This window comes from Eulemur rufifrons, chromosome 21 (assembly GCF_041146395.1).
Source record: "Eulemur rufifrons isolate Redbay chromosome 21, OSU_ERuf_1, whole genome shotgun sequence".
Classification (NCBI taxonomy): Eukaryota; Metazoa; Chordata; class Mammalia; order Primates; family Lemuridae; genus Eulemur; species Eulemur rufifrons.
Genome location: NC_091003.1, coordinates 23,779,041 through 23,795,402, shown reverse-complemented (window position 1 = coordinate 23,795,402; position 16,362 = coordinate 23,779,041). Strand labels below are relative to the sequence as shown.

General features: G+C 43.1%; 1 protein-coding gene across 2 annotated transcripts; it reads right to left on the bottom strand.

The window, feature by feature from the left end:
• Positions 1-2,050: 2,050 nt before the first annotated feature.
• LOC138401740 (ret finger protein-like 4A) lies at positions 2,051-12,484 on the bottom strand. 2 transcript variants are annotated; one of them, XM_069497281.1, is made up of 3 exons: positions 12,294-12,484; positions 3,530-3,824; positions 2,051-2,817 (listed from the first exon to the last, which is right to left on the bottom strand). In XM_069497281.1, the coding sequence occupies exons 1-3, from the start codon at positions 12,294-12,296 to the stop codon at positions 2,237-2,239; spliced, it is 879 nt and encodes a 292-aa protein (XP_069353382.1). In that variant the 5' UTR covers positions 12,297-12,484; the 3' UTR covers positions 2,051-2,236. The 2 variants fall into 2 exon arrangements, with proteins under 2 accessions (XP_069353382.1, XP_069353383.1); XM_069497282.1 differs by lacking the exon at positions 12,294-12,484 and adding an exon at positions 6,938-6,984.
• Between the last annotated feature and the right edge of the window lie 3,878 nt (positions 12,485-16,362).

The window sequence follows — 16,362 nt, the reverse complement described above, 5'->3', positions numbered from 1 at the left end:
TGATTTGTGTATGTTGAACCATCCCCATGGTCTTGATGTACAATACAACTTGATTATAGTGTACTATCTTATCTTTTTGGTATGCTGTTGGATTTGGTTTGCTAGTATTTTCTTGAGGATTCTTGTGTCTGTGCTCATCAGGGAGATTAGTCTACAGTTTACTTTTTTCTTGTATCCTTGTCTGTTTTTGGTATCAGGGTGATACAGGCCTCATAGAATGAGTTGGGGAGAATTCCCTCCTCCTTGATTTTTTTTTGGAATAGTTTCTGAAACGCACACGCACCCCTTTGTCACACACGCTCTCGTATACACTCTCACGCTCTACTCCAGTGTCGCTCACTCACACTGTTATGCCTTGTGTTAGTCCGTCGTCCATGCTCTGCCCCACAGACGACACACACATGCCCTAACACACATGTGCACACAGCCTCCTTGTGGCCCTTTTCTCACCCACTGACACACGTGTCTGCAGTTCGCTTTTCTTGCACTGTCTTGTCCAGCTTTGGGATCAGGGTAATGCTAACATCATAGAATGCGTCAGGAAGTGTCCTCTACTCTTCACTTTTTTGGACTCTTCGTATTGCATGATTGTCCTTTGCTATCCAGCCACTTCCTCCTCTTGTGCACATCTTCCTCCCGCAGGACCTGCACAACAGCCTCTCTGAACCTCAGTTTCCTCTTCTTCAATGTGCAGAGAGTAACAGAATCTGCCCTTGGGTGGTTCTGAATAGTGAATCAGTTAACGTGTAAAAATGGATTTTATTGCATTTTCAATCATATCATCTAAAAACAGAGGGGATTTTATTATTTTCTTTTCTGTATGTATTAATATGTATCCTTTCTTTTTCTCACCGTATTGCACTGGCTCAATTGGTGGCATGAGGTTGAATAAGACCAGGTATCCTTGTCTTGTTCCAGATCACAGGGGGATAACATTCAGTCTTTCACAGTTAAGCATGATTTCCTTAGAATGTTTGAAGATAGCCTTTTCCTGGTTGAGAAAGTTCCTTCGTATATTTAGTTTGCTGATAGTTTTTATTGTTATTATTATTATGTTTTTATTTCAGCTTATTATGGGGGTACAAAGGTTTAGGTTATGTATATTGCCCTTGACCCACAGCCCCCCTAGTTTTTATTATGAATGGTTGTTGAACTTTGTCAAATGTCTTCTGCACCTGTTGACATGATTGTATAGTTTTTGTTGATCTAGTAAATTACATTATCTTCTAATGTCAAAATACCCTTGCGATCCCACAGTACAACCCATTTGGTCAGAATGTAGTACTTTAATATATTGATAAATCAATTTGCTGTATACTGTATTTTGCGAATCTTTGCATTTATGTGTATGGTAAGTTTGTTGATCTTTAGTTTTCTTTTTACATGTCTTTGTATGTTTTTAGTATTACGGTTGCTCAGTTTATGGGCATAACTATGTAATACTCTGTAGCATCCTTTTTCTATAGTCTATAGTATCCTTTTTCTATCTGTAGATCTGGTTGTTAGTTCTCTCATTCATTCTAGATAATGATGATTTGTGTCTTCCCTCTTTAAATTGGTCAATCTTGCTAAAGATTATTTGATTTTATTGATTTTTTTGAAAGAAGAAGTAATGATAGTGGGTATCCATGCCTTGCTGCTCTATTAAATATAGATGGCAGAGGACAGAATGAGTGAGCACATCAGCTGCTCCCAGGAGTATAACCTAAGTTAGAGAATTCATGCTTCAGTTTTTATAGCACAGACAGGGTCAGGTTCAAGAAAATGTCAGATAAAATTTGTTGTGATGGTGATAATTTGTCTTCTAACTTCTGTATATTACACAGGTATTGGTTCATTTTTTAACAGGATACCTACACACATATATTTTTCCTATTTATATTGGGGCTTATATCTTCATCATTTAGAAAATCACATGATCAGTTGGATCACATCCAAATGTTAATTTATAATCTCCTTAACACACAGCTCTTACAGAAAATAAAAAGGAAAACATTTGGAAATTGATCTGAGAGCTTAAAACGCATTTATTGGAACAGAAATATAAACATAAAACCCAAAAGACAACCGTGATATTTAATATTTGAAATGTCTACTTAATTTATATTCATGATTCTTGAAATGTTCCATATTTTTCTGCTGTAAATTTGTCCCATGTGTTGACCCAAGCAGAAATGTTTTTAGCTTCCAGCACAAAGTGATTTTCTCTACATGGTTTTTGTGCTAAAAGTTTACTTTATTTGCCTTGCTCAGGATGAACTGGAGATCTGGCAGTGCCCGGATTTATCACGGGACAGATGCTCAGGAGGCCTTGATCATCCTTAACTGAATTTGCAGGAGCAAAGAACGGGTGCAGTGGCTCTGCAGCAGGCACCTTAGTGAATGTAAAGACGTGGGATCCATCACTGATGTTATAAAAGGAAATGGTTCCAATATCCATATCCAGGAAAATGCCCACTCGGTGTAACCGGGGACTCACCCAGAGGGTGGTTGGAGGCACAGTGCTGGCTGCGAAGACCTCTTCCTCTCTCAAACCCACAGTCCAGAAGCCAGATTCTGAAGACAGTAGAACTGGCTCTTGTCGATCAACAGATTCTTTGCAAACACCCAGGTCCCATTCTTTGCTTGTGCCCACATCTACTTCCCAGTAATGGCGTCCAGAGGTGAACCGAGGGGAGCCCAGGACACAGATTCCCTGTTTGAATCTCTCAGCACACTCTCTGCGATTCTGTTGGAGATGTCCACAACGGACAGACCTCAGGTCATCAGAAATGATGAGTCGATTGTTGGCCGTGTCGATGTCCAAGGTCATATCCACTGTCAAAAGATGGATTCCTTAATTAAGTCAAATTTCATATAGAGAATGAATAAATATATTTGTTACAAGTCCCTCTTATACTAGGGATTCTTTTTACATTAAGTTTTTTGATTATTTTATTAAAGATTTCTTCCCTTTAGTGCATGAGATCCATGCAGACAGACCATGATTGTTGTTTACACTCAAAGTGATAAAATTTAGCAAGACTCATTCCAAATATAGATATCTAATAAATATTTTAAATGATGGAAAAACAATTTTACTTATAAATGTCAGAAATCCAGATTCTCAGGCCAGCCCCATGCTTTAGAATCAGAATCTGCATTTTAATAAGATCTCCAGGTAATTTAATGCATGTTCAAATTTGAGAACCTGTGTTTTGGGTCAGCTCTGCCCAAAGAAATACAATGAAGCTACGAGTATAATTTAAAAATTTTCTGTAGACATATTAAAAAAATAACATGCAAAATTTCCTTAAATAACATATTATTCCATATATCCCATTTCCATGTGGAACACTAGCCATGTTTCAAGGGCTCAGTAGCCCCTGGCAGCACAAGGCTAGGACATGACCTAAATACTATATTTCCTTCAAAATCTCCAGCTGTCCCTGATCTATGCTCAGAGGTGAGAACTGTTCCTCAGAGGCCATAACAGTTGCTTTTTCCAGGGCCATTGATGGGCTGAGAGCAGGTGGCACAGATTCCCTACCTTGGAACTTCAGCATCCTTGGGTTCTGGTATAGAATTGTTCTCAGCTGGGGCTCTAGTTCCTTGATTTGGGAAACCACCTTCCCCAGCTGGCAATGGGGCCGGATGTCATTCTTCTGAGTGACCACGGAACAGGAGGGGCATGAGACACCTTCCCCACTGGGGTCCTTGCGGAGTGAGCTGATGCATCGGAGGCAGCAGATGAAGCCACAATCGAGGCGCATGGGTTTTTCAAGATAAGACAGGCAGACGAGACATTTACTTGCTTCTTTAAATTGTTCAGCCATGGCCACCGTCTGCGGAAAAATGTACATGATATTGGAGTTCCATGAGTTCAATGACAATACTCCCTGGGGCTCTTTCATCTTTACATGCATAGGTATAGCAGTGCCTGGTAACAGGTAATGAAAGCACAACATAAATATGTCTGTAAAGGACTCCTGGCCTTGAACTTCTGATATTTGAAATGCTAGTTGGAATGAAGGACATGGTTCTTCCTTTGGGAAGTCGGTGTGGTGAAATGGTGGAGACTCAGCTGTCCAGCTCAGTTTATAGGAATTAAGATGAACTTTCAGTGTAAAAAAAAATGTACACTGGATTTTGAAGATGTAATGAGAAAAAGAATGTAAATTATCTTGTTAAGAACATTTAGACATTGATTAAATGCTGAAATGGTATCACATTTTCTGTATTAACATTTGACTTTTTCCCTAATTTAATGTGGCTACTAGAAAGTGTATAATTACATGAGTGAGTTGCTTTATATTTCTGTTGGACAGCAGTGGTCTAGACCCAAAGACTCTAACGTTCCCACTCGGCAGCTCAATTGTTCCAATCTGGCTGTGGCAAAACTCCCTTCGAATAGCTGCGGTTGAACAAATCAAAGGGAGAAACTCCATTCATCATCTTATAGAGTAGGCCAAGCTATGACTAAGGAAATGGAAGATAGTAATTTCTCCAGCCTCGATACTGAAAATCTAATTTATGCTCCTAGGAGAGGACCCCGTATCCCTAAGTGCCTGGCATTGAGTTGGCCTCAAATAACACTTGCTGAATTAGTAACCACACATTCTCCAAACCTTGCTCTCTAATATCTGTCCTTTGTAGTAATCTAGGAAGAAAAGAAAGAAATCACCTAAGGTCAGACTCACGTCTCCTCCCCCAGGTTCTCCTTTAGCCTCCACCAGTTTCCACCGACAGCTCAGTTGTGGAGTGAGCTCCACTTACCAGGAGTTTTTTTATATAGAGGGTCCCTCCTCCCACCCTAGTCACACCCTGATTAGCATCCTTAATGCAATCAGATTTTGATTTAATTGTGCCATAAATTGGATTGTTATTGAAGCTGTAAAGAGATTGCCACAAATAAAGGATGTCATTTTGACTTATGGGTTTTAAAAATCAATCTCAACAAGTATTGCCATACTAGCATTCTAGATTAGATCTTGTATATTATGGGTATTGATAGGACTTGGGATTAGGACTGAAACTGTTGAAATGAAATATTGAGCATCAAAATTAATCTGTGAATGGAGCTAATCTTGTTAGGTAGATAGTTGGGATCTCCAGCTCTCCTTGGGACAAAGGTCCCCTGCTTTGGTGCTGTTTTGATCAGTTGCTACACCTGGGGAGGAGGATAAGGGTGGGCACTCGATTTTGGTGTTGCCCCACCCTTAATCCTATCCAGAGCAACTGATACACCTGGGGAAGGAGGCAATGCTTTATCAATCTAGGAATTCCCCAGCCCAGGTATACTGAGATTTAGAAAGTGACCTAGAGTAACCTAAGGGTAATTAAGCTTGAATCTGCACTGTGGTTTACCCCCCTCCACCTCACCCCTCTTGGGCTTTCTTAGAGGGAAGCTGCATATGCAGATGGGATATTGAGGACACCTGTTGATCATCTAACTACATCCTAGACCTCCCAAGAGCCTGCTCCCAGACTGGGCTAATAAAAGGAAACAATCTGAGAAGTCAGTAGTGAGTGAGTGAGTCAGTGGGTGGGGGAGTTGGTCTCTCTCCACTCGCAGGCAGACCCGTGTTATTCTACACTGCAGAGCTGCTCCTGGGAAACTGCTCCCGGCCTGAGGTTACTCTGTTGCCCTGGCCTTGCTGGTGATTTTTCCAAGCAAGGAGTCAGAGGACCGGGATACTAGTCGGGAACTGACACTTTGGTGTGTCTGGTCATTCTTTGGCCAAGAGCATACCAAGGACCTAGGGCAGATTTCCACCCTGACATCTTTTGTGCCAAAAGCTGAGATTCTGACAATTTTGAATAGTTTTTGATCGTGAAAATAAAATCTCATATTTTGATCAAGGAAATTAGTCAAACTTACTCAGAGGTCTTTCCTAAAGCCACACTCATCAGACCAGTGATTTTATTCAGAAGGACTTTTTCTCCAAGATTGTGAAAATTCATGTTTAGAAGTTTGGTTTAAAAAAACCCTAAAAGTGCCAGGTGTGGTGTGTGCCTGTATTCCTAGCTACTTAGGGGGTGGGGGCTGAGAGGGGAGAATCCCTTGAGCCCAGGAGTTCAAGACCAGCCTAGGCAACATAAGGAGACCCTGTCTCAAAAAAAAAATTGTTTTTCCCTTAGTGACAGGGTCTTTCTGAAGTGCAGCGGTATGATCTTAGCTCACTGTAGCCTCAAAATCCTGGGCTCAAGAGATCCTCCTGCTTCAGTCTCCTGCATAGTTGGGACTACAGTTGCGGCCAACACCACGCCTGGTTAATTTTGGGTTTTTTATTTTTTGTCCACATGGAGTCTTGCTATGTTTCCCAGGCTGGCCTCCAACTCCTGGGCTCAAGTGTTCCTCCCTCCTCAGCCTCCCACAGTGCTGGGATTACAGGCGTGAGCCACTGTGCCTGGCTGAACAAACTTGAAAAATGTTTGTATCATCAACGTAAACCCCTGGTCAGATGATAAAAAATATTTTACCAATTAAAATCATTTTGTTATGGTTCTTTTTCCTTTGGTTACTAGAAAATCTGTAATTACATAGTGGGTCACATTATGTTTCTATTGGACATCTCTGGTCTAGACTCAGCCCCTCCAGCTCCCCAGCTGGTCCAACCTGGTCGTGGCAAAGACCCACAGCAGCAGCTGCCGGCTTGAATTGAGTCACTGGGGGAAATCCAATTCGTTGTCTCCTAGAGTAGCCAAAGCTGTGATTTGATTGAGACAAGAAGGAATATGCCACATCTCCAGCCTGGGTGTGGAGAATCTGGTCCTACCTACAGCTCCTGGAGCAGAGGACCCTGTGGGCCCAAGTGCACTCGCTGTGCCTGGCACTGAGTGGGTCTCAGATGGCACTTGCTGCATTAATACATTATTCAATTGCCGAGACTGTGCCTTCCTATATATTACTTTTGTAGAAATCCAAGAAGTAAAACCAAATTAAGATTGGACTCACCTCTCCTCTACTCACCTCCCAAAGGTGGCTCAATTCCGTAGTGAAACTGACCTGCAAACATTTTTATTTAGAAGGAGTCTCCTCTCACCTAGTCACACCTGGCCTCGCCTCTTTAATCTGATTATATTTTGATTTAATTCTTGGGGAAACAGGATTTTACTAATGATAGGGAGGTTACCACCAACAGGTACAAATGTTTTAGCTCAACATTGAACCCAAATTTCAAAATATATTCACCTAAGAGGTGATGGCATACTTGCCATCAAATTGGTCCTAACTGATCAACACTTAGGTGCTGACATGGAAGTAATACTCACTGGGTGCTGGGCAGGTGGGAGGGGGACGGTGGGATGGGTAAACTCGTAACTAATGGGGACAGAGCGCACCGCATGGGGAATGAGCACGCTCGTAGCTCTGGCTTGGGCGATGCAAAGGCAATATATGTAATCAAAATGTTTGTACCCCCATAATACTTCTGAAAATTAAAAAAAATGTATTGCATTTTCAGAAATTTCCTGTTTGAGCACAATTGACCCTTGAACAACAAGAGTCCAAACTGCACGAGTCCACTTTTCTTCCACCTCTGCTACCCCTGAGACAGCAGACCAACCCCACCTCTTTCTCCTCCTCCTTCTCAGTCTGCTCAACTTGAAGATGACAAAGATAAAGACTTTTATGACTATCCACTTCCACTTAAGGAATGGTAAATCTATTTTCTCCTCCTTATTATTTTTAAGTAACATTTTCTTTTCTCTAGCTTACTTTATGCGAAGAATACAGTATATAATGCATATAACATGCAAAATATGTGTTGACTGACTGCTTATGTTATCAGTTAGGCTTCTAGTCAACAGTAGACTATTAGTAGTAAAGTTTTTGGGGAGTCAAAAAGTATACTGAAATTTTTTTTTTTTTTTTTTTTTTTGAGACAGAGTCTCACTCTGTTGCCCGGGCTAGAGTGCCGTGGTGTCAGCCTAGCTCACAGCAACCTCAAACTCCTGGGTTCAAGCAATCCTTCTGCCTCAGCCTCCTGAGTAGCTGGGACAACAGGCATGTACCACCATGCCCGGCTAATTTTTTTTCTATATATATTTTTAGCTGTCCAGATCATTTCTTTCTATTTTTAGTAGAGACGGGGTCTCACTCTTGCTCAGGCTGGTCTTGAACTCCTGACCTCGAGGGATCCTCCCACCTCGGCCTCCCAGAGTGCTAGGATTACAGGCGTGAGCCACCTCACCCGGCCTATACTGAAATTTTTGACTACACAGGGTTTGGGCACCCCGACTCCCACATTGCTCAAGGGTCAGCTGTATTTATAAATCTCAACAATATTGCCTGTGATCAGTATTTATACATTTTTTTTCTTAGCTTTTAGACAAAATCAGTGCTGTACATTTAACTTCATTACTACTACTCTCTATATATTTGTAAATAGTTCATGCTTATTCTGCAAAGCACACGGTGACAGGTAAAATTCCCATTTTAATTTGACTGTTATTTTCTCAAGACGGAAAAGCTTTAGCTTTATTAATTAATATTCACTCTTCACTAATACCCGATGTAATTTCTCACTCATTTTAGCTCAACTATTTATAATATTTGATATAGGTCCAGGGTGATGGACATACAGCCTATTTGCTAAGGAGTCATGTGGTCCCAAGGAGAGGATATTCAATCTATCCTTTGAGACAGATTCCTCTCTTTGATTTTCCTGCCAATATCTAAAAAGCAATCTCTTATTGCCATCTTGTTTTACTGTGCACTGAAATCTAAAAATCCAGGTGTATGAAAAATAATGACGCTTATTTTAAATATTTGTGAGGTTCAAAAAATGGGCAGGTCATAACAATGGTTAATAAGCTGTACATATGCATGGGTTCCGCATCCTTGTTTTCATCCAACCATGGGTCGTGCTCAAAATAAAAGATGCACCTGTACTGAACTTATAAAGATTTTTTGTCTTGTTATAATTTTCTAAACAATACAGTATAACAACTGTTCACACACTGTTTACATTGTGCTGGATATTGGAAGTACTAAGATGATTTAAAGTATATGGGAGGATGTGCATAGCTTATATGCAAATACTGCACCATTTTCTATCAGGGAGTTGAGCATCCAGGGATTTTGGCATGCGTAGGAGTTCCTGGAACCAATCCGGATACTGAAGGACGACTACATATTAAATCATCGTTTTTTATTATACAATAATATTGTAACCAGAGCCCGCAGCGCCACCTAGTGGCTCCCGGCCCGGGCACAGGGAAGCGGAGCCGGCGGAGCAGCGATGAGGCCCCCACAGGCAGCGACCGGGAACCTTGTGCAATGGCCCAGGCAGAGGCAGGAGCAGGGAGAAAACCCGTAAATATTCATGGAAACGTTCATTTCAGAATGTATTTAATAGCAGCAGGTATTAAATTAAGGCACACAATGGAATAATGTACATACTATCAAAATAAAAAAAATGAGAATACTCTTTATGGCAATCTCCACAAATAATGTTTGCTAAAAAAAAAAAGATGCAAAATAGCTTACACAGTATATTATAATTGAATAAAAAAGGATGGGAAAAAAAGAATATTTCACTGTGTTGATTTGTATGTATTGATTACTTCTGGAATGAAACACAAGAAACTGATAACATTAGTTACTTCCAGGGACAAAAACTGAATGAGAGGTGACAGGAATAAGAGAAAGACTTTTTTTTTTTTTTTTTTTTTAGCAGAAAAATATATATTTTTTTTTAAACAATAGTTTCATATTTTTTTCCCCACCCCCCCTTTCCCGAGTCAGCACCTTCAAGTGTTACCACTCCCCAAACGGTGCGCAATGCACTCATTGTGTAGGCATACCCCCATCCCCTCCCCCACCCCCCACCTCAGTCTGATGTCCAATTGGTGTCGCTTCCAGATTTGTATTTAGGTGATGATCAGGGAAACCAATTTTCTGGTGAGTACATGTGATGCTTGTTTTTCCATTCTTGGGATACTTCACTTAATATAATGGGTTCCAACTCTCTCCAGGAGAACCATAGAGATGTCGTATCTTCATCATTCCTTATAGCTGAGTAATATTCCATGGTATACATATACCACAGCTTACTAATCCAATCATGTATTGATGGGCATTTGGGTTGTTTCCACATCTTTGCTATTGTGAATTGTGCTGCTATAAACATTTGGGTACACGTGCCTTTGTTACAGAATGACCTTTTTTCCTTTGGGTATATGCCCAGTAATGGGATTGCTGGGTCAAATGGCAGGTCTACTTGAATCTGTTTAAGATACCTCCATAATGCTTTCCACAGGGGTTGCACTAGTTTGCAGTCCCACCAGCAGTGTATTAGTGTTCCTGTCTCTCCACACCCACACCAACATGTGTTGTTTTGGGTTTTTTTGATAAAGGCCATTCTCACTGGGGTTAAGTGATATCTCATTGTGGTTTTGATTTGCATTTCCCTGATGATTAGAGATGTTGAACACTTTTTCATATGTTTGTTAGCCATTTTTATATCTTCTTTTGAAAAATTTCTATTCATGTCCTTTGCCCACTTTTTGATAGGGTTGCTTGATTTTTTCTTGCTGATTTTCCTGAGTTCTAAATAGATTCTTGTTATCAGTCCTTTATCTGATGTGTAGTATGCAAAAATTTTTTCCCATTCTGTAGGTGGTCTGTTTATTCTCTGGACTGTTTCTTTGGCTGTGCAGAAGCTTTTTAATTTAATCATGTCCCATTCATTTATTTTTGTTGCTGCTGTGATTGCCTTGGGGGTCTTCTTCATAAATTCTTTGCCTAGGCCAATGTCTGTAAGAGTCGAGAAAGACTTTTGATTGTATAATATTCTCTTTTACACTTTGAACCATTTTAATGCGCTAACCCATAAATAATCAAATTAAACCAGCATAACATTTAATGGAAACAAAGGAATTTGAAATTCCCAGAATATCAAGTTCAAGACAAGAAGTGATCAGAAATGAAGCTCAAGAGGCGGACAGGGGGGAGCCCCCGTTCATGAAGGGACTTATGTGGCATACTGAGGATCGTGAACTTTAGCCTATGACAGTGTTTCTCAAACTGTGATCTGGTACCACCTGCACACCTGGGGAGATGGGTGAAAACTGCAGATCCCTGGAATTCAGCCAGAGTCAGAAATGTTCAGGATGTGGTTCAGAAAAGCAAAGTCTGGGAATTCTCCACAAACTGAATCCGAACCTTGGTAGCTAAGGTTCACGCATCTGCATTTTAACAAGTTCCCTAGGTGACTAAAGGTTATGGGGAGCTTCTGAGGAGTTCTAAACAAAGGAATGAAATGGCCAATGTTCACTGTAGATCGACCACTCTGGTGCCTGTGTCTGGAAGAGTTTCAAGGAGCAAGGTTCAGTTAGAAGGCTCTGGCAGTATTCCAGATTATGTTCTTACATTTGATAAATAATCATATTGCATGCAGTATACTTATTGCATACCATGTGGCAAAACTACTGTCTGCCCAGGAGCTACAACCTAAACCATACCATCTTTTTCAGGAAACAAAGTAAGGAAAACATACTCTAAGGGCTACACCTCCCAATAAAGGCAAGCTAAGATGGCAATAAATAGGAAAAATTTAATCCAATAATAGAACACACTGTTAAATGAAACCATTCTATCTAATCCTGAATTTTTAAAAAAAAACTAAAAAATGGGAACCATTGAAAAGGGTTGCCTCTGAGGTTGTGAGACTTTGAATGGATCCAAGGAGGACAGAAATTGCTGATTTATTGGGTATATATTTTTAAAATTTCAAATAAAATCTTTTTTTTTTTTAACTAATAAGGCATGTTTCTGGTGTCAAAATCCTTTCAAATCTGTTTTATTTCATCTAAAATTCTAATTTGTGAGTGTCACGGACCCTGATTAATAAAAGTTTCACATTTGCTAACTGCTATATCTTTTATGACACAAGCAAAATATAATAGGTTTATTAGCCTTTGCAATGTCATGAGACAGTAGATGTAAAATTTTTGACCAGAAATCCTGTATTTACAAGACAAGTGTTTGCTCAATCAGTGGGGGTAAAGATAAGATTTAAAAATAAAGCAATGTAACCAATGAGAGAGTAACTAAAAATCAAAACTTTAGCCCGGCTTGAAGAATGTAAACCTATTCTGTACATGCTTTATCAACTAAAAATATTTTATCCAATTGTTTACATTTCTACAAAGTTAGAAAGCCATGAGGCTTCAGGGTATAAGATTATCTTGGCATTCCATCCTTCATCTTCCATTTGCATTTTAACAAATAAACTTGAGATCTATTTTGCATCAAAAAAACCCACCACCACAACAAAAGAGAATGCTCTGATACGAAGCTGACTCACCATGACACTGCAGACATGGCAGCCATGGTGCAGACTCACAGGAGCACTTGGCCACTGTCTTTTATGTCCAATTCACATGATTCATACACCATACTATTTTTACCCTAGCAATATAGCAAACAACATTAATCCCCTTATGAATCCTACAATATAAATGATAACACAAGGTCAAATCAGTAAGAAACTAAGCCAATAAAATTGTAATGACAGCAACATCAACAAAAACTATTCCACTGCCTGGCAATGGCAAAACTGTATTCTACAGTTCAGGAGTTTTACTTCAAAGCGTTCTTATCCCAAACAGCATTACCTAGCAATAGACAAATATTTACCTATCAGAGATTTCTCCACTCAGAGTGGGTACACAAGGTAGTTTGATTTCTAAAGACTTACTGATTTTCCCTACATTTTCAGTTTTTTTATTAGGGGCACTCTAGTTCAGGGGTCCAAGAGTTAATCCTAATTGAGATGCCACACATTTTCTTGAGGCCTTGAAACAGTTAGCCAGAGTTTCAAAATGCCAGCACTAGAAAGGACCTGGGAGGCTAATACAACCCTGGCATTTCACATACTGAACTAGGGGAAAGCACTTGGAAAACTGACAATACTACACAGAAAGTATCATTTTCACCCGTGAGGCCCAGGGAAGTTAAAAACACATAGGAAGTTAACCACAGGACACCAGGGCCTGGAATTCCAAGCTCCCCACCCCCAATCCCACACTGTGAACATGCCAACTGAGTGTACTATTTTAAATTGTTCTAGGAGGCTTTGACTGATAAAATTGTATGAAGAACACAGTTATGCACATATGGCATTTGACGAATTCTAAAAGCTAGACCTTGCAAAATTATGAGTACAACCAAAGGACATGCCCCTTTCCCAAAACAGAAACAAAGTACTTTTTTCTGACATTACTATTCCCTGCCTCACTCACAATTTCACTAACATAAATTCAACCACCCCAACCTCCTGTTCAAACTGTTCATTTATTCTTTAAATGACAGAGTGGCTTCTATAAGCTGCTACCTTCAAATGCTTAGGAAATAGAGAATCTGCACCCAGACCTCCTCCCGGCCGGTGAGTGCCCCGGGGTCCCTCTTCAACTGACCCATCAAAGCAGCAAGATGTTTAACGTTGACAATAGATTCACAATTTCATTTAAGCAAAGGTGACTTACAATTTCGTTCTGATGCCTGCACAGAATAACTTCGCTGAAGATTACACAGGATATCAGATGTTTAGAACAGGCTGCCTTCTCTTGCACAGAATTAAACTAGATTACAGCTTTATGCAATTAATTCCAAAGCCTTCTGGTCCACAGCGCCAACAATTAGGGATTTCCAATAGAGATTTTTTTCTAGGCATATTTTTCATGTTAGCCTTGGTAACTCCTTTTCCTAAAGTTGGTGGGTGGGAAAATGGGATCAGCAATTAAAAAAAAAAAAACAAAAAAACCAAAAAGGAAGGAGTGGGGAAGAAGACCAAACACAGGGTTTTTCTTCTTGGATTTATATACTTTGCAAAGACATTAATAAATATGCCAAATACAGTCTATTGTGGCAGTATGGCTACATTGGAGGCTTAGGCTTTTTATATCATACATTAGCCGGTGTCGTTGCCCCTTGTCTGACATTTCTACTTGGTAACATACATTTCAAGTCAAATTTCCCCCCTTTCTCCTTTTTTCTCAGCACCAAAGACACGTGTGCTTTTAAAAGAAACTGCTAGAGCCTTGTCTGATGACCACGTCCCAGCATGGAAAAGGCTGTCCCTGAAGGGCTTTCCGGGGTGTCCCAGGCCTGTGGTCCCGCAGAGTAAAAGGGGGTGTGTCCTCCGTACATTCACCCCACTTCCCGCAGCTCTTGGAGGCAACCCGTGCCCCCCTTTCTCTGGGCATCCAGATCGCAGGCCACCGGCCCGCTTTCTTGGGTTGTGTCACCACAAGGGGGTGGGGGTGGCGGTGGGGGTGGCAAGAGCACAGCTCAACCCCCCAGCCCCGCTCCACTAAACAGCCCTTCCTCCTCCACCGATGGGCGCCTCTGCCTTGGGGGTCTCAGCACTAATACTGACCCTCCCCGCTCGCACCGTCCTATCACACACGCAAAGAAGCAAGGGGAGGGAGGGCAAACCCAGAATTAGGGGGCAGCGAGAGAGGCAGGCGGCATCTGGGGTGCCCTGGGAAGAAGAGTCGTCCCAAGAGGTCTCGCCGGAGGGGGTGCAGCCGCCCCCAAAGCTCCGGCCCAGCCAGGGAGCGAACTGGGCCGAGCCACAGCGGCGAGGGGTGGGGGGGGCACACCAGCGGCTTCAGGTCCCCCTCCCAGAGCTCCCTGTGACTGTACCGCCGCCACCACCCCCGGGGAGGGGCAGAAGCTGCCATCGGGGCGGCTGCCCCTGCCCCAGGTGCCGCTGGTCGCCGCCTCACCGCTGTCACCGCGGTCACCGCCGAGCCAGGTCGCACAGCAGGGCCTCCAGCACCGGCCCCGCAGCGCCGCCACCAGGCCGCCCGCCACGCGACCACAGCCGCCCCGCAGGGAGCCTGGGTAGCGTCGTCCTCTGCGGGGCCGCGGCTGCGGGCTCCGGCTCCTGCCACCGCTTCCCGCCGCCCGCGTGAGCAGCGCCGCCGCCCGGGCCTCTCCTGGAAACGTCCAAGGCCCGGACACGTCCGTCCCCCTGAGAACAGAGTCTGTCTCCGGAAGCTGCTGTCCAAGCTGTCAGCCCCACAGGGGGGAGAGAAAATGAAACCCCTCTCCCTGGGCCACCCCCAGCTGCTTTATTGGGGTGGGGGACACTGTGTCTTCACAGCGGCCGACTGGGCAGTGGGGCCTCGGCACTGTCACCTATTGGGGTGGGGACTCAGGGTGGGGTCGCTGGGGGCCACAGCCCTCCCTGCCTCTTGCTTTTCCCTGGGGGTCTAAAGAACGAAAAGGGGAAAACAAACTGAACGTGGGAGGCTGTCTGTGATGGTCACAGAGCAGGGACACTTGTAAGCTCTGTGCTGTCCCCGCTAAGGGTCCGGTGCTGATGGAGCCAGTAGCCACTGGAAACAGCAAAGTCGCTGCAGAGGAGCCCGTCGGACCTGAGAGGAGACTGAGCGCTCTCTCTTTTTAACTTCCTTCCCAGGTGCGAGAGATTGACGGGATTTTTCCTTTCTGTGAGCTCGGGAAGGACCCTCAGTGAGGGGCAAAACAGGTTGGCTCTGGGGGTAGCAGGCTTGCCTTCGAATTACAGTTCTGTCACTTGTCCTTCCTCGCCCCCTCCCGGCCTGCCCCGTCTTGGCTTCCAATGTCCTTTACGTCTCTTTGTTTCCAATGTTTCCGTTGTTTAGCTCCCAACTCTCAGTGAGTGTGTGGGGTTTGTTTTACTCTGTGACTGTGCCTCACAGAAGCAGCGCGGGAGCGAGGGAGGGAGGGCTCTTCTGTGGCTCATGGACAAATTTTGTCCTAAGTCCCTTAGAGTTTGTTAGAAAATTATGTAATTCAGGGTCTTTGCTTAGCTATTGCTGTGAGCAGCTGCCTAGACCCCTTATCAAAACCCTTGATAACCAATCTGCCCCCTTTTTCCCTGTCTCTCTGCACAAAATTCTCTGGAAATGCTGCGTTTCCACCGTGGTAGTGTCCTGTGTCTCTGTCTCACATGTATGCTGGGCATCGCCCCAAATTCTGGTGCATCAGATGGTGAACAGGAGTAATTAGGAAGAAGGAAGATGCCTCTGGACCTTGTCCTGTCTACAGGTCACTGCTGTCTTCTCAGGGGTGTCCCAATCAACCACTGACACGTCTGGGTCGGTGTCCACCCAGGCGAGGGTGAAGGGTCTGTGGTGGGGAAGCAAAGTGAGAGCCCTGGTGTGTGGGTGGGCTGCAGCACCTAGGAGAGCCCAGGCCATTTGAGTGAGCACCAAGAAGGTTTTCCACCTCCTCTGGGGACTTGGGAGGAACCGGCACTGCACGGCTGGGATTACCACACTTTGCTAACGGTCGTTTTGAAGCCCCTCACGATGCCTGAGCCCCTTGAAATGCCCAAGAGTCATGAGATGAGGAGCTACAGTAGCAAAGGAGGCAGGAGCAGA